General features: G+C 48.6%; 2 protein-coding genes across 3 annotated transcripts in view; both read right to left on the reverse strand.

The window, feature by feature from the left end:
- Nucleotides 1–6,595, reverse strand: part of rce1a (Ras converting CAAX endopeptidase 1a) — a 27,147-nt gene extending 20,552 nt beyond the window's left edge. The window contains exons 1-3 of one of the 2 annotated variants that reach the window (XM_055664771.1): nucleotides 6,453–6,595; nucleotides 4,169–4,271; nucleotides 441–524 (exon numbers count right to left, since the gene is read on the reverse strand). In XM_055664771.1, the coding sequence (XP_055520746.1) occupies nucleotides 441–524; nucleotides 4,169–4,271; nucleotides 6,453–6,568 (303 nt within the window). In that variant the 5' untranslated portion in view covers nucleotides 6,569–6,595. The remainder of the gene's footprint in view (nucleotides 1–440; nucleotides 525–4,168; nucleotides 4,272–6,452) is intronic. The other variant, XM_055664772.1, reaches the window with a different exon arrangement.
- A 3,050-nt stretch (nucleotides 6,596–9,645) lies between these two features.
- zgc:195212 (DUF4554 domain-containing protein) lies at nucleotides 9,646–25,917 on the reverse strand. The gene is made up of 7 exons (XM_055664775.1): nucleotides 23,302–25,917; nucleotides 21,199–21,320; nucleotides 20,008–20,118; nucleotides 17,243–17,341; nucleotides 14,709–14,838; nucleotides 11,014–11,346; nucleotides 9,646–10,387 (listed from the first exon to the last, which is right to left on the reverse strand). Exons 1-6 carry the CDS (start codon nucleotides 23,366–23,368, stop codon nucleotides 11,141–11,143), a joined length of 735 nt encoding a protein of 244 aa, XP_055520750.1. The 5' UTR covers nucleotides 23,369–25,917; the 3' UTR covers nucleotides 9,646–10,387; nucleotides 11,014–11,140.
- Nucleotides 25,918–26,848: the final 931 nt, after the last annotated feature.

Below are 26,848 nucleotides of genomic sequence, written 5' to 3' on the forward strand. Positions count from 1 at the left end.
TTTTTCCTTCCATTATTCATTATGTAAAAGAATATGTGTGTTATGATTGTGCTTATAATTTGTTTGGTTGTTTTGTTGTTTGTCTTTTGCACAAAAGTCCGCGAGCATTGCCACTTTCATTTCACTGCACATCTCGTATGTGTATGTGACAAATAAACTTGACTTGACTGTGACTTGACTTGAGATAGGCGTTTTACAGTCCGAATGGGCCTCTGGGAAGAAAGAAATCCTTCTCAACCTCTCCGGTCTCACCGCATGGCAACGGAGGCGTTTGCCTGACCGTAGCAGCTGGAACAGTCTGTTGCAGGGGTGGAAGGGGTCTCTCATGATATTGTTGGCTCTGGAGTTGCACCTTTACGGTACAAATTACAATGAAACGTTCTTGACTCTTAAGACAAGATTATCGATGGAGAGCGATTCCAACAGCCGTCCACACTCACCATTGTCAGCAGGAGAGGAAAGCAGGCAGCAGCGAAGATGCCCTCCGAATGGACACCCATCAGCATCAGCAGCGACGGACCTGTCTAATCGAAACATGCAAGGTCAGACCCGGGGGGAGGGGGTGGCACAGTGACATAGCTGGTAGAACTGCTGCTGAATAGATAGAAACATAGAAACATAGAAATTAGGTGCAGGAGTAGGCCATTCGGCCCTTCGAGCCTGCACCGCCATGCAATATGATCATGGCTGATCATCCAACTCAGTATCCCGTACCTGCCTTCTCTCCATACCCCCCTGATCCCCTTAGCCACAAGGGCCACATCTAACTCCCTCTTAAATATAGCCAATGAACTGGCCTCAACTACCCTCTGAGGCAGAGAGTTCCAGAGATTCACCACTCTCTGTGTGAAAAAAATTCCTCTCATCTCGGTTTTAAAGGATTTCCCCCTTATCCTCAAGCTGTGACCCCTTGTCCTGGACTTCCCCAACATCGGGAACAATCTTCCTGCATCTAGCCTGTCCAACCCCTTAAGAATTTTGTAAGTTTCTATAAGATCCCCTCTCAATCTTCTAAATTCTAGAGAGTATAAACCAAGATCGGGTAGATGCACAGAGTCTCTTGCCTGGAGCAGGGGATTCAAGAAGCTAGCTGGCAGACTGTATAAAGAAGAGGTCTCGACCCAAAACATCGCTTTGCCCTACTATCCCGATGATGCTGCCCTGCCTGTCCTGCTGATTTACCCCGGCGTTTGTGTCTATCTCCCATTCCCCCCCCCCCCCCCCCCCGCAGATGCTGCCTGCCAGACCCACTGAGTTTTGCTCAAGATTCCAGCATCTAGGGCAGTGTTGGCTGTGAGGAGGATGCTAGGAGACTGCAGGGTGACTGGATAGACTGGGTGAGTGGGCAAATGTTTGGCAGATGCAGTATAATGTGTATAAATGTGAGGTTATCCATTTTGGTGGCAAAAACGGGAGAGCAGACTATTATCTAAATGGTGGCCGATTGGGAAAGGGGGAGATGCAGCGAGGACCCTGGGTGTGTCATGGTACACCAGTCATTGAAAGTAGGCATGCAGGTGCAGCAGGCAGTAAAGAAAGCGAAGGGTATGTTAGCTTTCATTGCAAAAGGATTTGAGTATAGGAGCAGGGAGGTTCTACTGCAGTTGTACAGGGTCTTGGTGAGACCACACCTGGAGTATTGCGTACAGTTTTGGTCTCCAAATCTGAGGAAGGACATTATTGCCATAGAGGGAGTGGCAGAGACGGTGTCACCAGACTGATTCCTGGGATGTCAGGACTGTCTTATGAAGAAAAAGACTGTGGATAGACTTGGTTTATCTACTCTCTAGAATTTAGAAGATTGAGAGGGGATCTTATAGAAACTTACAAAAATTCTTAAGGGGTTGGACAGGCTAGATGCAGGAAGATTGTTCCCGATGTTGGGGGGAAGTCCAGGACAAGGGGTCACAGCTTAAGGATAAAGGGGAAATCCTTTAAAACCGAGATGAGAAGAACTTTTTTCACACAGAGAGTGGTGAATCTCTGGAACTCTCTGCCACAGAGGGTAGTTGAGGCCACAGTTCATTGGCTATATTTAAGAGGGAGTTAGATGTGGCCCTTGTGGCTAAGGGTGTCAGGGGGTATGGAGAGAAGGCAGGTACGGGTCTACTGAGTTGGATGATCAGCCATGATCATATTGAATGGCGGTGCAGGCTCGAGGCCGAATGGCCTACTTCCTGCACCTAATTTCGATTGATTCTATGTTTCTAGGAGCTCGCAGTCTCGGGTTGAGACCGACGTCGGGAAGTTCCAAAAGCCGCGCGACGTTCGTCCAGCCCCGACCCGGGGTCAGATCGCCCAGCGCGGGGGAGCTGAGATTCCCCCCACCCCGATGCAGGAGCTGATCGCCCCGACAACGAGGCCCGCCATCGGCTACTAGAGTAAGATCCTGTCGTCAACGGAAGGTTCGCAGCCCCCGACCGCTGGAGGACAAAGAGCGGAAGGGATTGAACTTTTTTTTGCGCCTTCCATCACAGTGAGGAATGTGGAGGAGTCACTGTGGTGGATGTTCATGTTAAAATGGATTTTGTGTGTTCTGTTGCTTTTTATTGTTACGTCTGTACGGCAAATCAAATTCCTCGCATGTTGCACAACATACTTGGGTAATAAAGTGTGATTCTGATAGAAACATAGAACATAGAAATTAGGTGCAGGAGTAGAGGCCATTCGGCCCTTCGAGCCTGCACCATTCGCCATTCAATATGATCGTGGCTGATCATCCAACTCAGTATCCCGTACCTGCCTTCTCTCCATACCCCCTGATCCCCTTAGCCACAAGGGCCACATCTGACTCCCTCTTAAATATAGCCAATGAACTGTGGCCTCAACTACCTTCTGTGGCAGAGAGTTCCAGAGATTCACCACTCTCTGTGTGAAAAAAAGTTCTTCTCATCTCGGTTTTAAAGGATTTCCCCCTTATCCTTAAGCTGTGACCCCTTGTCCTGGACTTCCCCAACATCGGGAACAATCTTCCTGCATCTAGCCTGTCCAACCCCTTAAGAATTTTGTAAGTTCTCTATAAGATCCCCTCTCAATCTTCTAAATTCTAGAGAGTATAAACCAAGTCTATCCAGTCTTTCTTCATAAGACAGTCCTGACATCCCAGGAATCAGTCTGGTGAACCGTCTCTGCACTCCCTCTATAGCAATAATGTCCTTCCTCAGATTTGGAGACCAAAACTGTACGCAATACTCCAGGTGATGTTCTGCAGTTCCTCATGTCACAGACCAAAAGCGTGTTCAGATTTTAAGGAGCATCTTAAATGAAGACAGAGGTGAAGGGAGAGCCCGGAACCTGCAACTGAAGACAGGCACCAGTGGGGCAGTGACAGGAATCCGGGATGTTTAAGATGCCAGAGCTGAAGAGCTGCAGAGATTTCATAGATAGGGGGATAAGGGGGAAATCCTTTAGGACCGAGATGAGAAAAAAAAAATTCACACCGAGAGTGGTGAATCTGTGGAATTCTCTGCCACAGAAATTAGTTGAGGCCACACAGTTCATTGGCTATAGTTTAAGAGGGAGTTAGATGTGGCCCTTGTGGCTAAAGGGATCAGGGGGTATGGAGAGAAGGCAGGGATGGGATACTGAGTTGGATGATCAGCCATGATCATATTGAATGGCGGTGCAGGCTCGAAGGGCCGAATGGCCTACACCTATTTTCTATGTTTCTACTTTTCTATATCAACAATGTTCAATGACATCATGTGCGGCACGGTGGCGCAGCGGTAGAGTTGCTGCCTCGGGACGCCTGAGACCCGGGTTCGATCCTGGCCACGGGTGCTGTCTGTAAGGAGTTTGTACGTTCTCCCCGTGGGGTTTCTCCAGGCACTCCGTTTTCATCGTAAGATCACAAGTGATAGAAGCAGAATTTAGGCCATTCTGGCCCATCACGTCTACTCCGCCATTCAATGGCGGCTGATCTATCTCTCCCTCCTAACCCCGTTCCCCTGCCTTTCTCCCCGTAACCCCCGACACCCGTGCCATTTACGTTTCCTCCCACACTCCAAAGACACGCAGGTCTGTAGGCTAATTGGCCTTGGTAAATTTTTTTAATAGATCCTGGTGGGTGTAGGATAGTGTTAGTGTGCGGGGATCGCTGGTCGGCGCGGACTCGGTGGGCTGAAGGGCCGGCTGAAAACGCAGCGCGGAGCGGACGACACTGACGTACCTTGAAGCCCGTGTACTGACGCCACAGCCAGACCCACAACGGAGACAGCGCCGAGACGACCAGCACGCTGGTGAAGCGACGTTTGATCACGGTGGGGTGGTCCCTGTCAGGCACAAGGAAAATAAAAACCAGTCATTCCGGCAAGCTTCGTGGGAGGCCTCACGGTGATATCCAAGAGTTTAAGAAGGAACTGTGCAGATGCTGGAAAATCGAAGGTAGACAAAAATGCTGGAGAAACTCAGCGGGTGCAGCAGCATCTATGGAGCGAAGGAAATAGGCAACGTTTTGGGCCGAAACCCTTCTTCAGACGTCTGATGTCTACGGTGATGTCCAATCTGGGATACAAAAAGCTGGAGTATCTCAGCGGGGCAGGCAGCATCTCTGAAGAGAAGGAATGGGTGACATTTCACGCCGCGACCCAAAACGCCACCCATTCCTTCTCTCCAGAGATGCCTCCTGTCCCGCTGAGTTACTCCAGTTTTTTGTGTCTATCTTCGGTCTAAACCAGCATCTGCAGCTCCTTCCTACACGTACAACAGTGCAGCACTGGAACGAGCCCTGCGGCACAGTTTTCTTGTACCTAGTTGAAGACCTTAAGACATTGGAACAAAATTAGACCATGTTCCACAGATTAACCAAAGAATTTCATAAACAATAGGTGCAGGAGTAGGCCATTCAGCCCTTTGAGCCAGCACCGCCATTCAATGTGATCATGGCTGATCATCCCCAATCAGTACCCCGTTCCTGCCTTCTCCCCATATCTCCTGACTCCGCTATCTTTAAGAGCCCTATCTAGCTCTCTCTTGAAAGTATCCTGAGAACCCGCCTCCACCGCCCTCTGAGGCAGAGAATTCCACAGACTCACAACTCTCTGTGTGAAAAAGTGTTTCCTTGTCTCCGTTCTAAACGGCTGACCCCTTATTCTTAAACTGTGTGTGTGTGTGGCCCCTGGTTCTGGACTCCCCCAACATCGGGAACATGTTTCCTGCCTCTAGCGTGTCCGATCCCTTTAATAATCTTATATATTTCAATAAGATGCCCTCTCATCCTTCTAAACTCCACAGAGTGTACAAGCCCACAGCCGCTCCTCCATTCTCTCAGCATATGACAGTCCCGCCATCCCGGGAATTAACCTGGTGAACCTACGCTGGGCTCCCTCAATAGCAAGAATGTCCTTCCCCAAATTAGGGGACCAAAAGTGCACACAATACTCCAGGTGTGGTCTCACTAGGGCCCTGTACAACTGCAGAACTATGCTGGGCTCCCTCAATAGCAAGAATGTCCTTCCCCAAATTAGGGGGTCAAAACTGCACACAATACTGCAGGTGTGGTCTCACTAGGGCCCTGTACAACTGCAGAACTATGCTGGGCTCCCTCAATAGCAAGAATGTCCCTTCCCCAAATGAGGGGACCAAAACTGCACACAATACTCCAGGTGTGGTCTCGCTATCAGGTGATGCCCGGGTGTGTGGGGGAGGAGGTGGCTGCAGCCCAGAGATGCAAGGGGGCCCCCTCTCTCTGTCTGCAGTGTTTAAGAGGGAACTGTTAGAGAGGAGGTTGTGAAACCGTCTCCGGAGAGAAGAGGAGAACTTCTTCAAGGTGGGCATACCCGCCTGGAGAAGGGTTTCGGCCCGAAACGTCGCCTATTTCCTTCGCTCCATAGATGCTGCTGCACCCGCTGAGTCTCTCCAGCTTTTTTGTGTAACCCATCTCTCTGTCTGCAGGTAGGCAGGGAGGCAGCGGCCGGGGTTGCTCCTGGCAACGGCTCGCTCCCCTCTCTGTCCGAGCGCCTCCCGGGGTTGCCCCTGGCAACGGCTCGCTCCCCTCTCTGTCCGAGTGTTGCCCGGGGTTGCTCCTGGCAACGGACGGCTCCCCTCTCTGTCCGAGTGTTGCCCGGGGTTGCCCTGGCAACGGACGGCTCCCCTCTCTGTCCGAGTGTTGCCCGGGGTTGCCCTGGCAACGGCTCGCTCCCCTCTCTGTCCGAGCGCCTGCCCGGGGTTGCCCTGGCAACGGCTCGCTCCCCTCTCTGTCCGAGCGCCTCCCCGGGGTTGCCCTGGCAACAGCTCGCTCCCCTCTCTGTCCGAGCGCCCCCCGGGGTTGCCCTGGCAACAGCTCGCTCCCCTCTCTCCCCGAGTGTTGCCCTGGCAACCGCTCCCACCCCGCCCCCCCCCCCCATCTCTCTCCCCTCTCGCCTCCCGGGGTTGCCCCTGGCAACCGGCTCCCTCCGCTCCCTCTCTCTCCCTCTCTGGCCGCCACCACCACCGCCGCCGGCGTTACCCGTTACCTCGGCAGCCGGCTCCTCCACACGTACAGGCTGCCCACGTAGCCGCAGGCCAGCAGCAGGCACGACGCCACCGAGACGGAGCACAGGCCGGCGCCGGCGCCATCACCGTCCGCCATCGTCGGCGCGCCAGCACTTCCGGCGCGCGCAACAACACGCGCGGGGCTCCTGCTGCGTCGCGCGCGGAACGTGCGTCATCCGAGAACTTTCCCGCCCCCCTGAAGCTCCATTCATTATTCCTGACCCGCTGAGTTACTCCACAATTTTGTGTCCACCCCCCATTCATAAATAGGAGACCAAAGATCCTATACATATAGGATCTTTGCAGGAGACTGTTTGCACTGCAGCCTGCCCCTGCACTGAGTTTCATTGTGCAACTTGGACATTATTGCCACAGAGGGAATACAGAGAAGGTTCACCAGACTGATTCCTGGGATGTCAGGACTGTCAAAAACAGGTGGTGGCAAAAACAGGAAAGCAGACTATTATCTAAATGGTGGCAGATTGGGAAAGGGGGAGATGCAGCGAGACCTGGGTGTCATGGTACACCAGTCATTGAAGGTAGGCATGCAGGTGCAGCAGGCAGTAAAGAAAGCGAATGGTATGTTAGCTTTCATAGCAAGAGGATTTGAGTATAGGAGCAGGGAGGTTCTACTGCAGTTGTACAGGGTCTTGGTGAGACCACACCTGGAGTATTGCGTACAGTTTTGGTCTCCAAATCTGAGGAAGGACATTATTGCCATAGAGGGAGTGCAGAGACGGTTCACCAGACTGATTCCTGGGATGTCAGGACTGTCTTATGAAGAAAGACTGGATAGACTTGGTTTATACTCTCTAGAATTTAGAAGATTGAGAGGGGATCTTATAGAAACTTACAAAATTTCTTAAGGGGTTGGACAGGCTAGATGCAGGAAGATTGTTCCCGATGTTGGGGAAGTCCAGGACAAGGGGTCACAGCTTAAGGATAAGGGGGAAATCCTTTAAAACCGAGATGAGAAGAACTTTTTTCACACAGAGAGTGGTGGATCTCTGGAACTCTCTGCCACAGAGGGTAGTTGAGGCCAGTTCATTGGCTATATTTAAGAGGGAGTTAGATGTGGCTAAGGGGATCAGGGGGTATGGAGAGAAGGCAGGTACGGGATACTGAGTTGGATGATCAGCCATTATCATATTGAATGGTGGTGCAGTCTCGAAGGTCCGAATGGCCTACTCCTGCACCTAATTTCTATGTTTATGTTTCTATATTTGCAGGAGACTGTTTGCACTGCAGCCTGCCCCTGCCCCTGCCCCTGCACTGAGTTTCATTGTGTAACTCGTTATCACCTCGCCCACAGCCAACAATGGACCATTGTGGGCTCCACCTTTCCTTGATCATGTTACCTTTTGCACCACAATATTCTGCTCACTACAAAAGTCAGGAATCAAGGAGTCAGGTCTGAAGAAGGGTCTCGACCCGAAACGTTGCCTATTTCCTTCGCTCCATAGATGCTGCCTCACCCGCTGAGTTTCTCCAGCATTTGTGTTGACCTCAGGAATCATTCCAATGGTTTTGGATAATCTCTCTGCACAAACGTTGCGTTTACTTTCTTCTTGTCACATGTACCGAGGGACAGTGAAAAGCTGGATCTCTGGAAAGAAGGAATGGGTGATGTTCCGGGTCAAGACCCTTCCTCATTTTCTTCATACGCATTACAATAGACAATAGGTGCAGGAGTAGGTCATTCAGCCCTTCGAGCCAGCACCTCCATTCAACGTGATCATGGCTGATCTTCCCCAATCAGTATCCCGTTTCTGCCCTCTCCCCTGACTCCGCTATCTGTTGTCTGGATGCTTTCAAGAGTGAGCTAGATAGGGCTCTTAAAGATAGCGCAGTCAGGGGATATGTGGAGAAAGCAGGAACGGGGTACTGATTGGGGATGATCAGACATGATCACATTGAATGGCGGTGCTGGCCTACTCCTGCACCTATCTGCTATTGTTTCCCTGCAATGTAGATAAACTGCAGCAGATGAGGCCCAATGAGTTGTATTCAAGGTCAAAATGGTGTTTAATCACCCAGTAGACTCGCTTCCCATTTCATACGCTAGCAATCATCTTTATTAGCACAACTCACTTTTTATTTAAATATGACAAAACACACATTTTAAAGTGCAAGAGTAATGTATAAATAAGACCCAGCTGTGGAATTTCAATTCTGGCAGCCAAAGCACCTCTGAGGGAAGATGAAAGTAGTGGTTGAGTAATGAGCTTGTACTGTGTAGGAAATTGTTCACCCCGGGTTAGTTTTAAAATAAAAATCTATCGTGCAGGATCAGCTCCATAACCAGCTCCATTGAGTTGAATAATATCCCGGTCTCGACCGGAAAGGTCACCTATTCCTTCTATCCAGAGATGCTGCCTGTCCCGCTGAGTTACTCCAGGATCTCAAGTCATTCCCATCTCTGTGAACAGCAGTGGGGGGGGGGGGGGGGGGGGGGGGGGGGGGGGGGGGGGGGTGGGGGGGGGGGGGGGGGGGGGGGGGGGGGGGGGGGGGAAAAACACCACTGAGAATTCATCTTCAACGTGACCAGCCACAGAAACATTGCAGCTCAAACAGAGGTTAACCCGCAAGGAGTTGACTCCTCAAAGTCTTTCCTGCAGCTACTGGGCACAAGTCCAGAATCTAATGGGCTATTCTTCCCCCTCCCCCCCCACCCAATTACTTAAATGGTACCTAATCATTCATTCCCTCCACCACTGATGCGTCATGGCTGTTTAGGAAACCATCTTTCGACTTTCGACTTTAGAGATACCAGCTTTTAGTGTCTATCTAGTAGGGTCGCCAACTTTTTTTCACACAGAGAGTGGTGAATCTCTGGAACTCTCTGCCACAGAGGGTAGTTGAGGCCAGTTCATTGGCTATATTTAAGAGGGAGTTAGATGTGGCCCTTGTGGCTAAGGGGATCAGGGGGTATGGAGAGAAGGCAGGTACGGGATACTGAATTGGATGATCAGCCATGATCATATTGAATGGCGGTGCAGGCTCGAAGGGCCGAATGGCCTCTACTCCTGCACCTAATTTCTATGTTTCTATGTTTCTATGTTTCTCACTCCCAAATATGGGACAAAAGGTCAAAATACGGGACAAATTCTCAACGGCAATTCGTTGACCGACTCGGCCGTGGCTGGGTGAATGATGAGTTGGCTCCGGGTGCTGGGCTGCACACAAAGTCCAGCCGGTGGGCCAGCTGAGGAGTTTTGGCCCCAGGGGCCGCTCGCAAAGTCCGGCGCCCTGTCCAACTCGTGAACCGACGATCGGCCGTGAGAAGGAGGGGTGGTGGTGGTGTCGGCGGTAAGCGGAGGTCTGAAGGTCGGACAGCTAGGCCGGGCTGCCGACCGACCGACGGGGCCACGGGCGAGGCGCTGCTGCTGCACTCCATGGGCTGCACTACGTCGGGACGGGTGAGGCGGGGGCCGGACGACCCGACAGTCCCCTCGACCCGATAGTAGCAGTCAAATACAGGACAAGGGCAGTCCCGTACAGGACAAACCAATTTAGTCCAATATATGGGATGTCCTGGCTAATACAGGACAGTCGGCAACCCGACTATCTAGGGAGGAATATCCTGCTATTTAAACTGTCTCCAAGAGGATGCATGGATTAGTTTGGAAATAGATTTTGGGCATCTGTAATGTGTCCCAGATCCAAACATTTTTTTTTACCAGTTACACGGAAACAAGATTATTCTGTAACTTCTTACATTGTCCATATGGGGAAAATCCAGTTGAATTTCTTCACCTTTGTGCTGCACGATGATTGAATCCTGCAGCTATTAACGCTGGCTTCTATCATGGTTGATTTGACAGCGTCAAGGATTCATTCATCACAACCCATTGGGTGAAAGTCATCGAGTCCATTCAGATAAGTTGCAGACTTCCTGAAGCCACAAGTCATCCTCCTGAACATAACAGAACATGAAAATATGAATATCATTGTCAAAGGAGATTTCTCCAGAGTTGCTGCCTGACCCGCTGAGTTACTCCAGCATTTTGTGTCTATTTTTGGTATAAACCAGCATCTGCAGTTCCTTTTTAGTTTAGTTTAGTTTCTAGATATAGCGTGGAAATAGACCCTTTCGCCCAGCTGGTCCACACACCAGCGATTCCCATACAGTTCTACACTATTCTACACACTAGAGACAATTTACATTTTTTACCAGAACCAATTTACCTCAGCGAGTCAGACAGCATCTCTGTAGAAACAGAATAGGTGATGTTTCGGGTCAAGAACTGAAAGTATGAAGGTACCACTGGAGGTATCTTCCCATACCTTCAGACTCTTACTCTGATGAAGGGTCTCGGCCTGAAACGTCACCAATTCCTTCTCTCCAGAGATGCTGCCTGACCCGCTGAGTTACTCCAGCACTTTGTGTCTATATTGTATTCTAATTTCCTGTCTTTCCTTCCGCTGCAGTTGTTGGAACTAAACATCTTGGGAGCATTATAATATCTGGTTGATAATCTTCTGCTGGTTTACCAAAGACTGCTTTATACTTGTTATGAAGTTACATAGGTGATTGCAAACCTGATCTTCAGTTGTTTTTTTACGGTTCGGATCCTGAGTGGCCATTTCACCGCTGGAGGTTGTTGATCTTGTAAGACCAGGTGCTGAGACCTGTGTGTCTGTTTTCAATGAGGAGACATGGTCCATGCTAACATGTTCTATCCTTGGCTGGTGGGCAAGCTCCATTCATTGTCTGTTTGGAAGGTCTACTGCACTGATTCACACAGAGATCTGTTGTGTTTGTTTCCAGTTGTCTTTTCCTGGTTCTTTGATCAAAACTGATTGTGGTTTCTGGGGTCATATATTCATTACTGTGACAAGGGATATCCCCGTCCAGTGAAATAAGTGACGAATCTGTGTAACACAAATTATGTACTTTATTCAAAATCTTTCATGCATATAGTCGTAATTTTAAAATTATTGTTAGTGTGTTTTAGAAGTTTGTGTTCATGTTTCTGGTTTGTTTTATGTGGGGGGTGGGGGAAACATTTTTCAGTCTCTTACCTTGCGATTGTTTTCCGGGTCGTATCTGCGGTCTAACATCATTGAGCTGGAGGCCTCGCTCGGGACTGACTTTGAGCCCCACAAGGGGGCATGGACTTCCCATCAGAGCCGATCCCTTGCCTGGGATCGACGCTCCAACCGTGGTCTGCGGACGTTAACATCACGCATCCGAGTGGTGGCGCCATAGAGTGTGGCAGCCTCGCCTGCAGCTGTTCGTACTTTCATCCTTTTTAAATTTTTAATCCATCAAAAGTTTTCTTGTGGAGGTCTTTTAGTCTTTTTATGTGGGGGGGGGGGAACTGTTTTTCACAGTCGCTACCTGGGTCGAGGATGCGTCTTTCCTCCGAGCCGCATCTTTGCGGCCTACCATCTGGATTGGCGCGGCCTTTCCTGCCAGAGACCGGCCAGAGCTTCAGCGGCCATAGCAGAGCCGCGTTGGAAGATCCTGAGTGCTCGGACTGCCGACTTTGACACTGTGGAGCTGTGGGCAGCCGGGCCTCCAGCCGCGGGCAGCGCTGACTTTAACATGGCGGAGGCCTGGGATCTTTTGCCGAGGTCGCCAGTGTTAGAGCTCCGCCCAGCTCGGCCTATGGACTTCGGAAGCCGCGGCCTCCGGTAGGAAGCGGCCGATTCGGAAACTCCAAGCCGCTGAGAGTGTTCTTCCGACGCCGGAGTTTCATCATCCAGCGAGAGGGCCTGATACATCGGGCCGTCCGTAGCGGCGACTGCGGAGGCCTCAAATAGGCCCTGACCATGGGTGAACAAGAGGAAGAGGACTGAACCTCACAGTGGGAAACGTTGATTTCGCTGTGGAGGATGTTTTATGTTATATGTTCAATTTTAGAGTGTGGTGTTCATCTTATCCTGGTGTCCGAGTTCGCCAGTGTCAGAGGTCCGGCCAGCGTGGCCTGAGAACTTTGGACATTGCAGTCTTCAGGGAGGAAGCGGCCGCTTCAGTCCTGGCCGCTGAAGAATGTTCACCCGACGCCGATGATCCAGCTTCGCGGCAGAGGGCCTGAGAACATCGAGTTGGCTGAGGAGGCCACATATAGACCCCGACCTCGGGTGGACTATGAGGGGGAGAACTGGATATTTTTAGTGCCTTCCCTCACAGTGAATTCTGCTGTGGGGGGACGTTTCATGTTGATTTCTATAGTGTACTGTTCTGTGTCTTTTTTTCTTTTTTCTCTTTTTTGTTTTGTATGGATATATTGACATTTGGTCTGTTCTATTAATTTAATCAAACTCTGTAAAGCACTTTGGTTCAAATACTGGTTTTGTTGAAAAGTGCTATATAAATAAAGATTATTATTATTATTATTATTATTATTATTTGTGTGCTGCATGGTAACTCCAACTGCACTGCACCAATTGGTGTATGTGACAATAAATGTCCTTTGTCAAGGGCTCGCAGTCTCGGGAGAGGCAGAGTCGGGAGCTCCAAAGATGCAGAAGGTTCGACCAGCCCCGACCAGCAGGGGTCAGGGATCGCCCGGTTGCGGGGGAGCTGAGATTCCCCCCCCCCCACCCCGATGCAAGAGCTTGATCGCTCCAACGAGGAGGCCCGCCACCGGCTACGGGAGTCAAGATCGTCCCGTCAACGGAAGGCTCAAGGCCCCCGACCGCAGGAGAACACAGAAGGGAAGGGATTGAACTTTTTTTTTGCGCCTTCCATCACAGTGAGGAATGTGCAGGAGTCACTGTGGTGGATGTTTATATTAAAATGTATTTTGTGTGTTCTGTTGTTTTTTATTAGTATGACTTTATGGGAAATGAAATTTCTCGTATGTTGCAAAACATATATTTGGCTAATAAAGGAAGTATGAGTATGATATGTCTTCCAGAAACATTGTTAAGCAGTTCAAAGCATGTGTGAGGGACGACATTTAATAGGAACCTGAGGGTCAACTTTTTCATTCAGAGAGTGGTGAGTATATGAAACAAGCTGTATCAGGAAATGGTCGGGATAATTGGGAACAGCATCTGAAGAAGGGTCTCAACCCAAAACGTCACCCTTTCCTTCTCTCCAGAGATGCTGCCCATCCCGCTGAGTTACTTCAGCATTATGTGTGTATCTCTAGAATTTAGTTTTAGTTTAGTTTAGAGATACAGCGTGGAAACAGGCCCTTCGGCCCACTGAGTCTGCACCAACCAGCGATCCCCGCACACTAGCGCTATCTTACACACACTGGGGACAATTTACATTTACACCGAGCCAATTAGCCGAAAACCTGCACGTCTTTGGAGTGTGGGAGGAAACCCAAGCGGGTCACGGGGAGAAGGTACAAACTCCGTACAGGATCGAGCCTAGGTCTCTGACGCTGTAAGGCAGCAACTCTACCGCAGCGCCACTGATGCATGGATAGGAAAGGTTTTACTGTCTCAGGAAGCTGTAATAAATGTAGACACATGGAACAAATACCTTTTCAGAAATAGGAAAGGGAAAGCATAGGGGTAATTTGCTTCTCCACCCCTTCCCTCACCCTGACAGAGTCTACCATAGAATACTTTATATGACCTGTGTACAATAGACAATAGACAATAGGTGCAGGAGTAGGCCATTCGGCCCTTCGAGCCAGCACCGCCATTCAATATAATCATGGCTGATCATCCCCAATCAGGACCCCGCTCCTGCCTTCTCCCCATATCCCCTGACTCCGCTATCTTTAAGAGCCCTATCTAGCTCTCTCTTGAAAGCATCCAGAGAACCCGCCTCCACCGCCCTCTGAGGCAGAGAATTCCACAGACTACGCCACTCTCTGTGAGAAAAAGTGTTTCCTCGTCTCTGTTCTAAATGGCTGACCCCTTATTCTTAAACTGTGGCCCCTGGTTCTGGACTCTCCCAACATCGGGAACATGTTTCCTGCCTCTAGCGTGTCCAAATCTTTAACAATCTTATATGTTTCAACGTACATAAAGATATTTACACAAACTCCCTGCTAAGTACCAAGCCGATATTCATGGCTGGAGAAAATTTTGGCATTTAAAGAGCTACAAAGTTGGAAATGAGATGTAGAAGTGAAAACAACTGACTTCATCAGGAAAATGCAATGCTAGGTTGCTTATCCAAGGTTTACATTGTCAACAGTGTTATCTGGGCTGACTCAGAGGTATGGACCAGGGAGCTCTGATTCACATAAACCACATGGAAGATAGGCAGATGCATGGGTGGGGTTTGAACACAGATTAGATGAAACAGATTAGCCTTGTACCTGACACGGAGCTTTCGAGCTCTGAGTAAATCCTCTGGAAGTTGTCTGTCTCACACAGATTCTCGTGACTGGTTTTGAGCGCAGCTGAGTTATTGCTACACTCCGCTTGGACATCATCTCCTGAAAGAACCTTAAATTGAAAGACAATCACGTTAATTTAGCGCACCTAGACTCCTTTAGTTTAGAGATGTTGCGCGGAAACAGGCCATTCGGCCCACAGAGTCCGCGCCGGCCAGCGATCCCCACACATTAACACACAGACCATCCCCACACATTAACACACAGGCCATTCAGCCCATCGAGTCTTCCCCGCCATTTGATAATGCAGATTTATTTTTCCCTCTCAACCCCATTCTGCTGCCTTCTCCCTGTAACCTTTGACACCCGTACGAATCAATAGTCAATAGTCAATAGTCAATTTAATTGTCATTTGGACCCCTTGAGGTCCAAACGAAATGCCGTTTCTGCAGCCATACATTACAAACAAATAGACCCAAGACACAACATCATTTACATAAACATCCATCACAATGCTGTGATGGAAGGCCAAAAAAAAACTTCTCTCTGCACTCTCCCCCCCCCCCCCCCCCCCCCCCCCCCGATGTCAGAGTCAAAGTCAAAGCCCCCGGCTGGCGATGGCGATTGTCCCGCGGACATTAAAGCCACGCCGGGTGGTGCGAGGTCGCACACCGGGTCTTGGTGTTAGAGCCCCCGGCGTGCGCTCGCAGAGTCCCGCGGCCATTCCAAGCCGCGCGGGCCGGTGATGTCAGGCACAGCTCCAGGAGCTCTTCAACCCCGCAACTCGGGCGGGAGAAGTCGCCGTTGAGAGAGCCCTGAAAAGCGGGTCCCCCTCCAGGGACCCGCGGGCTCCCGGTGCCGCCGTCCGCAGACCCACAGTTGCAGCCTCCGATCATCAGCAGCAGCAGCAGCAGCAGCGCTCCACCACCGCTCCACCCGCTCTGGACTCGGCCAGCTCCGCGACGGTGAGGTGAGTCGGCACCAGAGTCCCCGGCTTCTTCTGTTGGAGGCCGCTCCTCGTTGCAGCCCGAACGACAACGGAGACCCGACAGGAAAAGGTCGGGTCTCCAGTGCAGGGAGAGATTTAAAAGTTCCCCCCTCCTCCCACCCACCCCACCCCCACCCCCACCCCCCCACACACACACCCCAACAAAAAATAACAAAAACTACTTATAAACATAGACAAAAAATAATAAAAACGCGGACGGGCTGCAGAGGCCGCTGCTGACGAGAGTCGCGTCTCCTACCGGAATCAATCTCCACTTTAAAAATCCCAATGATGTGGCCTCCGCTGTCATGTGGCAATGACTTCCACAGATTCACCACCCTCTGGCTATAGATATTCCTCCTCATTTCCATTCTAAAGGAACGTCCTTTAATTCTGAGGCTGTACGCTCTAGTCCGAGACTCTCCCACTCATGGAAACACCCCCTCCATCGACTCAATCTAGGCCTTTCAATTCATGAAGGATTACAAATGATGGAAAAATCTTCCTATTAAGGTCAACCATATCCAAGAAGCAAATCTTTTTTTAATAAATTGGGCTTACTCTGTTGCAACTGACTCTCAAGTTATTGAAGCTGGACACAGAGTGCTGGAGTAACTCAGCGGGTCAGGCTGCTTCTTTGGAGAAAATGGGTGACATTTCGGATCAGAACCTTTCTTCAGACTGAAACCATTTCTTCATTCTGAAGTAAGGTTCCCATTTGAGACAACGAAATGCATTTCTCCCATCCTTTTTCTCCAGGAATGCTGCCTGACCGGCTGAGTTACTCCAGCACTTTGTGTCTTTCTTCGGTAGAAAGCAGCATCTGCAGTTCCTTCTGACACATCTCAAGTTATTGATGTACTGTACATAACAGCAGAAAATACTGGAAATAATCAACGGATTAAGCAGCATCTCTAGAGGGTGATACACTCCAGAACTCTTCAACAGAACTAACCAGAGGCCATCCACTGAATACATTATCTCTGCTTCTCTCTCCAAAGATGCTGCCTGACAGGCCGAATAGTTCTGGTGTTTTCATTTATTTAAATTTCAGATTTCTAGCATCTGCAGCATTTTGCTTTTAGATAGATAGATAGATAGATAGATAGATAGCCTTTTATTGTCATTCAGACCGAAGTCTGAACGAAATTGCAGCAGTCATACATATAATACCATACAATAAAACAACAATAAACACATATTAACATCCACCACAGTGAGTCCACCCAGCATCTCCTCACTGTGATGGAGGCAAAAGTCTTAGGTCTGCAGTCTCTTCCCTCCTCTTCTCCCCCTGCGCTGGGGCGATATCCCCCCCCCCCCGCCCCCCCCCCCCCCCCCCCCCCCCCCCGGGCGATGTTAAGAACAGTCCCGCGGCTCAAACACCGCGGCCCGGGGTGGTTGAAGCTGCCGCCCACCAGTCCTGCAGACGGCCGAACCCCGGACTCAGGCCACCACCGCCAGAACACCGTCCCGGCCACCCTCACGTGAGTACTGCGCCGTCTTCAGCCTGGATTGAAGAACATACCTGCTTTCTGTTGCAAACTCTGCTTGGGAGAAACCTGTTCTGCAAAACATTTTGAAGCAAACTCTGAAGTGAAACTTTAATTTCTTGTGAGTGTGAGACCTAGAGAAAAGACAAGAATCTTATATTACATCTTACATCGTGTGGCCTAACATCATGGAGCTAGAGGCCTTGCTTGGGTCTGACTTTGAGCCCCACCGCGGGGCGTGGACTTACCATCGGAGCCGATCCCTTGCCTGGGATCGACCCTCCAACCGTGGCCTGCGGACTTTAACATCAAGGAGCTCGCAGTCTCGGTTCGAGACCGTAGATGTCGGGAGCTCGGCAAAGGGGAGCTGAGACCTCCCCCCCGATGCAGGAGCTTGATCGCCCCGACGCGGAGGGCCCAACCGCTGGCTATGGGAGCCAAGATCGTCCCGTCAACGGAAGGCTCGAGGCCCCCGACAAACAAGGGAAGGGATTGAACTTTTTTCCGCTTTCCATCACAGTGAGGAATGTGGAGGAGTCACTGTGGTGGATGTTCATGTTAAAATGTATTTTGTGTGTTCTGTTGCTTTTTATTGGTATGACTGCATGGCAAATGAAATTCCTCGTATGTTGCAAAACATACTTGGCAAATAAAGTATTATTGTGAATTATGAATTGTGACATTAAATTACATCGGACTTTAGCCTTTTATACTTTAGAGATACAGTGCGGTAACAGGGAAGTGGGGGGAGGTTGGTGTCCATTTGGGAAGAAAGATTAATGTAAATTGATGGTTGAGGGTCAGCATGGAAAGGCCTGTTTCATGGCTTATGTCAGTATCCCGTACCTGCCTTCTCTCCTACCCTCTGATCCCCTTGGCCACAAGGGCCATATCTAACTCCCTCTTAAATAACCAAAAGATTGGCAGAGTTCCAGAGAAAGTGTCTCTGTGTGAAAAAAAGTTCTCTCATTGCAAATTTATATCCTTAAGCTGTGACCCCTTGTCCTGGACTTCCCCAACACGGGAACAATTTTCCTATGCTGTCCAACCCCTTAAGAATTTTGTAAGTTTCTATAAGAGTCCAAATTCTAGACAGTATAAACCAAGTCTATCCAGTCTTTCTTCAGAAACAGTCCTGACATCCCAGGAATCAGTCTGGAACCTTCCTCTGCACTCCCTCTATGGCAAGAATGCTTAGGGTCAAAAGAAAGAATGTAAATTGAGGTTGAGGGTCAGCATGGAAAAGGCCTGTTTCGTGTTGTAAATTCCAAGATGGAAAGCAGGCAACAAAGTCCAGCATTCTCACTCAGCTACAGAAACAGGGTCAAGGCTGGAGCTGCCGCTGCAGACTGCCAAAGAGACTGCAAGCTGAAGTCAGCGGGCAAATTGGAAAGCAGGCCGTGCTTCAACTCCCATCTGGTGAATGGAGCTGCAGCAGCCGAGAGAAAACGTGCAGCTCTGCATTTGTTACTCACAACACTGCCAGTAACACTGACAGAGTGAACTTGTTCTGTCTCCTCCCACCACTCCATTGATTGGTGCCTTATGGTGTGTCACATGGATGCCCTCGCTATTTAACACGGTGTTGCGTACCGCGGCACTGTAGAGTTGCAGCGCCAGAGACCCGCGTTCGATCCTGACCACAGATGCCGTCTGTACAGAGTTTATACGTTCTCCCCGTGACCTGCGTGGGTTTGCTCCGGGATCTCCGGTTTCCTCCCACGCTCTGAAGACGTACAGGTTTGTAGATTAATTGGTAAAATTGTACATTTCTCCTAGCGTGTGTAGGATAGTGTTTAAGAAGGAACTGCAGATGCTGGAAAATCGAAGGGAGACAAAAGAGCTGGAGAAACTCAGCGGGTGCAGCAGCATCTACGGAGCGAAGGAAATAGGCCGAAACCCTTCTTCAGACCCTTCTTAAGAACAGCAGTCTCCAAATCTGAGGAAGGACATTCTTGCCATAGAGGGAGTGCAGAGAAGGTTCACCAGACTGATTCCTGGGATGTCAGGACTGTCTTATGAAGAAAGACTGGATAGACTTGGTTTATACTCTCTAGAATTTAGGAGATTGAGAGGGGATCTTATAGAAACTTACAAAATTCTTAAGGGGTTGGACAGGCTAGATGCAGGAAGATTGCTCCCGATGTTGGGGAGTCCAGGACAAGGGGTCACAGCTTAAGGATAAGGGGGAAATCCTTTAAAACCGAGATGAGAAGAACTTTTTTCACACAGAGAGTGGTGAGTCTCTGGAACTCTCTGCCACAGAGGGTAGTCAAGGCCAGTTCATTGGCTATATTTAAGAGGGAGTTAGATGTGGCCCTTGTGGCTAAGGGGATCAGAGGGTATGGAGAGAAGGCAGGTACGGGATACTGAGTTGGATGATCAGCCATGATCATATTGAATGGCGGTGCAGGCTCGAAAGGGCCGAATGGCCTCTACTCCTGCACCTAATTTCTATGTTTCTATGTTTCTATGTTAGCAGAGGACACCACAGCTACACTTGGCCAGACCCTGCATCGCCAGGACATCAGACCTTCACGGTCAGATCCAGATCCCTCCACTTACAACAACTGGGACTTGAACATGGCGGCAAACTGGCGCCTCTGCCCGCTGTGTAGGATAGTGTTGGTGTGCGGGGATCGCTGGTCGGTGCAGACTCGGTGAGCTAAAGGGCCTGCTTCTGCGCTGTATCTCTAAACTGAAACCAAAGCTTACTTCCATCTTTGAGCCACCTTCTGACAAACGTTTACCAAATTTAGTGTGCCAGCCACATACATACACTGAGTGTTTCACCACATACCTTCAGGAGTTGTAGAGATTTGGTTCGAAAGTCATGATTCGTACTGCATGATATGATAGTCTGAACTGCATCATAGATGATGTGGGTAGCAGTCTGTACTTTTCTCTGCTTCTATGGAGAGAAAAACTCAACATATACCTGTATATATATGACAATAAAGTTTTCATTCAGTCATTCATTCAATCATCCATTCATTCATTCATCATCATCCATTCATTCATCATGATTCAATCATACATTCATTCATTCATTCATTGATTCATGCATTCAATCATTCATTCATATATATATCTGGGAGCACACAATTATAGAAGATCTGTTATTTATCAGAAAGAACAAATACAGTAAAACTTCACAGATGGGTCTATTCAGAAATCCCCATGGCTTGGCAAATGGCTCACCTGCAGTAATATTTGCTGCAGGTAGACAAAAGTGCTGGAGAAACTCAGCGGGTGCAGCAGCATCTATGGAGCGAAGGAAATAGGAAACGTTTCGGGCCGAAACCCTTGCCTATAAACGTTGCCTATTTCCTTCGCTCCATAGATGCTGCTGCAACCGCTGAGTTTCTCCAGCACTTTTGTCTACCTTCGATTTTCCAGCATCTGCAGTTCCTTCTTAAATATTTGCTGCACTTCCTGGGACACTGATCTGTCAACTCCAAGAGGCAGAGAGCTGGGACTGGATGTGGCCTGCAGTGGTGGAGCAGGAGCGGAGGAGACCACCGCTAAGCTTCGCCAGACCCTGCAACGCCAGGACATCAGACCTTCAAGGTCAGATCGAGATCCCTGCACTTACAAGCAACTGGGACTTGAAAATGGCGGGAAAACTGACGCTTCTGCCCGCTGTGTAGGAAGGAACTGCAGATGCTGGTTTAAACCAAAGGTGGACGCAACATGCTGGAGTAACTCAGCGGGACAGGCAGCATCTCTGGAGAGAAGGAATGGCTGACGTTTCAGGTCGAGGAAGGGGGAGACGGCTTAGTCGCCAACTATCCGACCATGGAGCAGATAGCACAGGATTACATGGTACCCGAGGGGGGGGGGGGGGGGACTTGCTAAAAGTTGCAAAATGAAAGTCGTATCTCTCGTCTATGCTGCTTGAAAATATCTGGCCACGCCACTATGTGGACAGTGGCCACATCCCACAGCTCAATATCACTTTCCTGCATGCCACCTAATAGATTATAATTACCTTGCTCAGCTGTATATATTCATCAAGGACTTTATGAAGTACAGGTTGAATGCAATCCCTCACAACGTCTTTATTTAAGTTAAGAATTTGGTCCAAATGTTCAACAACAATTTGTTGTCCACCTATTGATGAGAGAACATAGAACATAGAACATAGAACATAGAACATAGAAATTAGGTGCAGGAGTAGGCCATTCGGCCCTTCGAGCCTGCGCCGCCATTCAATATGATCATGGCTGATCATCCAACTCTGTATCCCGTACCTGCCTTCTCTCCATACCCTCTGATCCCCTTAGCCACAAGGGCCACATCTAACTCCCGCTTAAATATAGCCAATGAACTGGCCTCGACTACCCTCTGCGGCAGAGAGTTCCAGAGACTCACCACTCTCTGTGTGAAAAAAGTTCTTCTCATCTCGGTTTTAAAGGATTTCCCCCTTATCCTTAAGCTGTGACCCCTTGTCCTGGACTTCCCCAACATCGGGAACAATCTTCCTGCATCTAGCCTGTCCAACCCCTTAAGAATTTTGTAAGTTTGTATAAGATCCCCTCTCAATCTCCTAAATTCTAGAGAGTGTAAACCAAGTCTGTCTAGTCTTTCTTCATAAGACAGTCCTGACATCCCAGGAATCAGTCTGGTGAACCTTCTCTGCACTCCCTCTATGGCAATAATGTCCTTCCTCAGATTTGGAGACCAAAACTGTATGCAATATTCCAGGTGTGGTCTCACCAAGACCCTGTACAACTGCAGTAGAACCTCCCTGCTGTTATACTCAAATCCTTTGAGAGAATCCGTGTCACTATTGAATAGTTGTTTCAAAGACCAGACGTAATGCCAATAGCAATCTCCGTTAGCATAATGACAAGTCCGCTTTCACAGTCAGTATCTTTAGTTGAGTTTAGAGATACAGCACGGATACAGGCCCTTCGGCCCACCGGGTCCGTGCAGACCAGTGATCCCCGCACATTCACCCTATCCTACACCCACTGGGGACAGGTTTTTTACATTTACCCAAGCCAATTAACCTACAAACCTGCACGTCTTTGGAGTGCGGGAGGAAACCGAAGATCTCGGAGAAAACCCACGCAGATCACGGGGAGAACGTACAATGTCACCAGTTAACCATCCACAGCACCTCTTTGGCACAGACACCCAGCCAGTTTGAAACAGTGCTTCCAACAAGGTCTCTTGTGTTGCAAGGCCCAATAAAATACAAGCTGCTAACAAATGTGGCAAATAATGTTGGACCCAAAAGAAACATAGAAATTAGGTGCAGGAGTAGAGGCCATTCGGCCCTTCGAGCCTGCACCGCCATTCAATATGATCATGGCTGATCATCCAACTCAGTATCCCGTACCTGCCTTCTCTCCATACCCCCTGATCCCCTTAGCCACAAGGGCCACATCTAACTCCCTCTTAAATATAGCCAATGAACTGTGGCCTCAACTACCCTCTGTGGCAGAGAGTTCCAGAGACTCACCACTCTCTGTGTGAAAAAAGTTCTCCTCATCTCGGTTTTAAAGGATTTCCCCCTTATCCTTAAGCTGTGACCCCTTGTCTTGGACTTCCCCAACATCAGGAGCAATCTTCCTGCATCTAGCCTGTCCAATCCCTTAAGAATTTTGTAAGTTTGTATAAGATCCCCTCTCAATCTCTCTCCTAAATTCTAGAGAGTATAAACCAAGTCTATCCAGTCTTTCTTCATAAGACAGTCCTGACATCCCAGGAATCAGTCTGGTGAACCTTCTCTGCACTCCCTCTATGGCAATAATGTCCTTCCTCAGATTTGGAGACCAAAACTGTATGCAATACTCCAGGTGTGGTCTCACCAAGACCCTGTACAACTGCAGTAGAACCTCCCTGCTCCTATACTCAAATCCTCTTGCTATGAAAGCCAACATACCATTCGCTTTCTTTACTGCCTGCTGCACCTGCATGCCTACCTTCAATGACTGGTGTACCATGACACCCAGGTCTCGCTGCAACTCCCCCTTTCCCAATCGGCCACCATTTAAATAATAGTCTGCTTTCCCGTTTTTGCCACCAAAATGGATAACCTCACATTTATAATGGATAACCTCACATAAAACAAGTTCAATAGTACCAATTATATCCGTCAGCTCCGAGTGAAAGTCGTCCCAGTATTTAATGAAGAGAAACAGAAGGATCATCTGCTCCTGGGTTTCAGCGTCTTCGGACCGACCATCTTCCAGTACTGATGAAACAAGGTAACTGATATCTGGGTTGGCTAACCCTATAACACAATGCAGAGATATAAAGTGCAATTGGCTTCTGAGATGTGCTTACCAATTTATATCATCCTGTAATGCAGATATTAGCTTTTAAGATGGGTATAGGAACCAGGAAGATTGTTCCCCATGTTGGGGAAGTCCAGAATAAGGGGTCACAGTTGAAGGATAAGGGGGAAGTCTTTTAGGTCCGAGATGAGAATTTTCTATTTCACACAGAGAGTGGTGGAATTCTCTGCCACAGAAAGTAGTTGAGGCCACAGTTCATTGGCTATATTTAAGAGGGAGTTAGATGTGGCCCTTGTGGCTAAAGGGATCAGGGGGTATGGAGAGAAGGCAGGTACAGGATACTGAGTTGGATGATCAGCCATGATCATATTGAATGGCGGTGCTGGCTCGAAGGGCCGAATGGCCTACTCCTGTATCTATTATCTATTGTCTATTGTTGAGTGATGATCATTATTGTTAAATGGCACCAGCACATGCTGCTTTTCTTTATGTCTCTGCTGAATATTTGCTGAAAAGTCCGAGTGTCATTACATTTCATTCCAAATTAGACCCCAGAGAAACTGTGGATGTGTTGGACATGATGCATGGGTCATTTTTTAAGGCTTCATATATTTCCTTTTGTAAATGCCCTTATTCACTGAGTAGGTGGCCTCTTTAAATGAAGCATGATTCAAGTCTCATTCCTGGGCTGTGCGGTCAGCTTATTTAAGCCAAATGGGGTGCAACGGAATTGACCTCCTGAGAGGAATAAAACGAAAGATCTGCTCTGCCAAGAGAGGGAACATGTGTCGGCCAGCTGTGTATACGATCACCTTGGGACGTAATGGCGCAAGAGTGAAATAATTTTTAAAATGAATTGTCAGCTTCTAATAGACGTATGGTCGTTTAAGCGAGAACGAGGTCACATCAAAGGGAAAAACTCCACAGGAGAAAAGGTTAATGTTCCCCGACAAACTAAGTTGAAGTTACATTTCCTCACATCCCTGGAGGAGTGCAAGAGAAACTGCTGGAAAGGAAGGTGCTGAAAAACAAACAAAAAGCCATGAATATCGAACTGTGTAGGAAGGAACAGCGGATGCTAGTTTAAGCTGAAGTGCTGGAGTAACTCAGCAGGACAGGCAGCACCTCTGGAGAGAAGGAATGGGTCAAGATCCTTCTTCCGACTGAGAGTCACCGGAAAATGGAAACGAGAGATATGGACGGTGATGTAGAGAGATAGAGAACAAATGAATGAAAGGTATGCAATAAAATATAACGATGATAAAGGAAACAGGCCATTGTTAGCTGTTTGCTGGGTGAGAACAAGAAGCTGGTGCGCCTTGCGTGGAGGAAGGATGGAGAGAAAATCTAACTACTAAACATTGCTATCGCTGATCATTGCTTACAACTGATGGTATGAGATTGGAATGAGCTTACCTTGCAGAAAAAATGTTCCCAACGTTGGGCGAGTCCAGAACCAGGGGCCACACACACAGTCTTAGAATAAAGGGGAGGTCATTTAAGACTGAGGTGAGAAAAAACTTTTTCACCCAGAGAGTTGTGAATTGATGGAATTCCCTGCCACAGAGGGCAGTGGAGGCCAAGTCACTGGATGGATTTAAGAGAGAGTTAGATAGAGCTCTAGGGGCTAGTGGAGTCAAGGGATATGGGGAGAAGGCAGGCACGGGTTATTGATAGGGGACGATCAGCCATGATCACAATAACCATATAACCATATAACAATTACAGCACGGAAACAGGCCATCTCGACCCTTCTAGTCCGTGCCGAACACATAATCTCCCCTAGTCCCATATACCTGCGCTCAGACCATAACCCTCCATTCCCTTCCCATCCATATAACTATCCAATTTATTTTTAAATGATAAAAACGAACCTGCCTCCACCACCTTCACTGGAAGCTCATTCCACACAGCTACCACTCTCTGAGTAAAGAAGTTCCCCCTCATGTTACCCCTAAACTTCAGTCCCTTAATTCTCATGTCATGTCCCCTTGTTTGAATCTTCCCTACTCTCAGTGGGAAAAGCTTTTCCACATCAACTCTGTCTATCCCTCTCATCATTTAAAAAACCTCTATCAAGTCCCCCCTTAACCTTCTGCGCTCCAAAGAATAAAGCCGTAAGCCAATGAATGGTGGTGCTGGCTCAAAGGGCCGAATGGCCTCCTCCTGCACCTATTTTCTGTGTTTCTAATGAGGGCTCATCAAGCATCTTTATTACAGTATCACTAGTATTTGTGTTCATGCCCCAGTGCCTTAGTTGACTCAGAAAAGCCGGGAAAATGTGGACTTCTGGTCACTTTGCTTTTTGACATTAAATTGCACCTCAAATAGTTAAGCTTCATGGCATCAATATAACCATAGTTCAATAACCACCAGAATACCCTTGGGCTATCCTTGATCGGACTTTGCCCGGCTTTACCTTGCACTAATGTACCTTGCAGTAAACGTTATTCCCTTATCATGTATCTGCACACTGTAAATGGATCGATTGTAATCATGTATTGTCTTTCCGCTGAAGCACATGTGTCAATAAACTGAACCTGAATAAACTAGACTTAGATAAACAAATAAGCAAACAAGGTAAACTTTCCTTCCACCATTGTCCGGTCAGTGTGTTGAGTCAGACACTGTTCATATTGCTTCCAGTCTGCCAGATGGGATGGATCCATAAAGAACGACAAGGAACATTTACCATCCTTGAATGATAAGGGCAGATCAGCGGGTCCATGTATAAATATATGTGTCAAGTTAAGGAGTGCCATTCGGTTAAAGCAAATATCAACATTGCACGCACATACATCTCTCATTCTCATTCACCCGCAGAAACCTTAGTGGATCATTTGTCAAATAATCATTTTCCATTCATTATGTACCATTACGACCTCGTTGAAACTTACCGAATAGTGAAAGGCCTGGATGGAGTGGATGTGGAGAGGATGTTTCCGCTGGTAGGAGAGTCTAGGACTAGAGGTCATAGCCTCAGAAGTAAAGGACGTCCCTTTAGGAAGGCGATGGGGAGGAATTACTTTAGTCAGAGGGTGGTGAATGTGGAATGAATTGCCTCAGGCGGCTGTGGAGGCCGTCAATGGATGTTTTTAAGGCAGAGATAGCTAGATTCTTGATTAGTACCTCAAGGGGTCAGGGGTTATGGGGAGAAGGCAGGAGAATGGGGTTGAGAGGGAAAGATAGACCAGCCATGATTGAATGGCAGAGTATAATTGATGGGCCAAATGGTCTAATTCTGCTCCTCTCATTTATGAACTTATGAACTTATTACATATAGGCAGCACAGGCTGTAGACAATAGACAATAGACAATAGGTGCAGGAGTAGGCCATTCAGCCCCTCGAGCCAGCACCGCCATTCAACGTGATCATGGCTGATCATCCACAAT

Source organism: Leucoraja erinacea, chromosome 44 (genome assembly GCF_028641065.1).
Source record: "Leucoraja erinacea ecotype New England chromosome 44, Leri_hhj_1, whole genome shotgun sequence".
NCBI lineage: Eukaryota > Metazoa > Chordata > Chondrichthyes > Rajiformes > Rajidae > Leucoraja > Leucoraja erinaceus.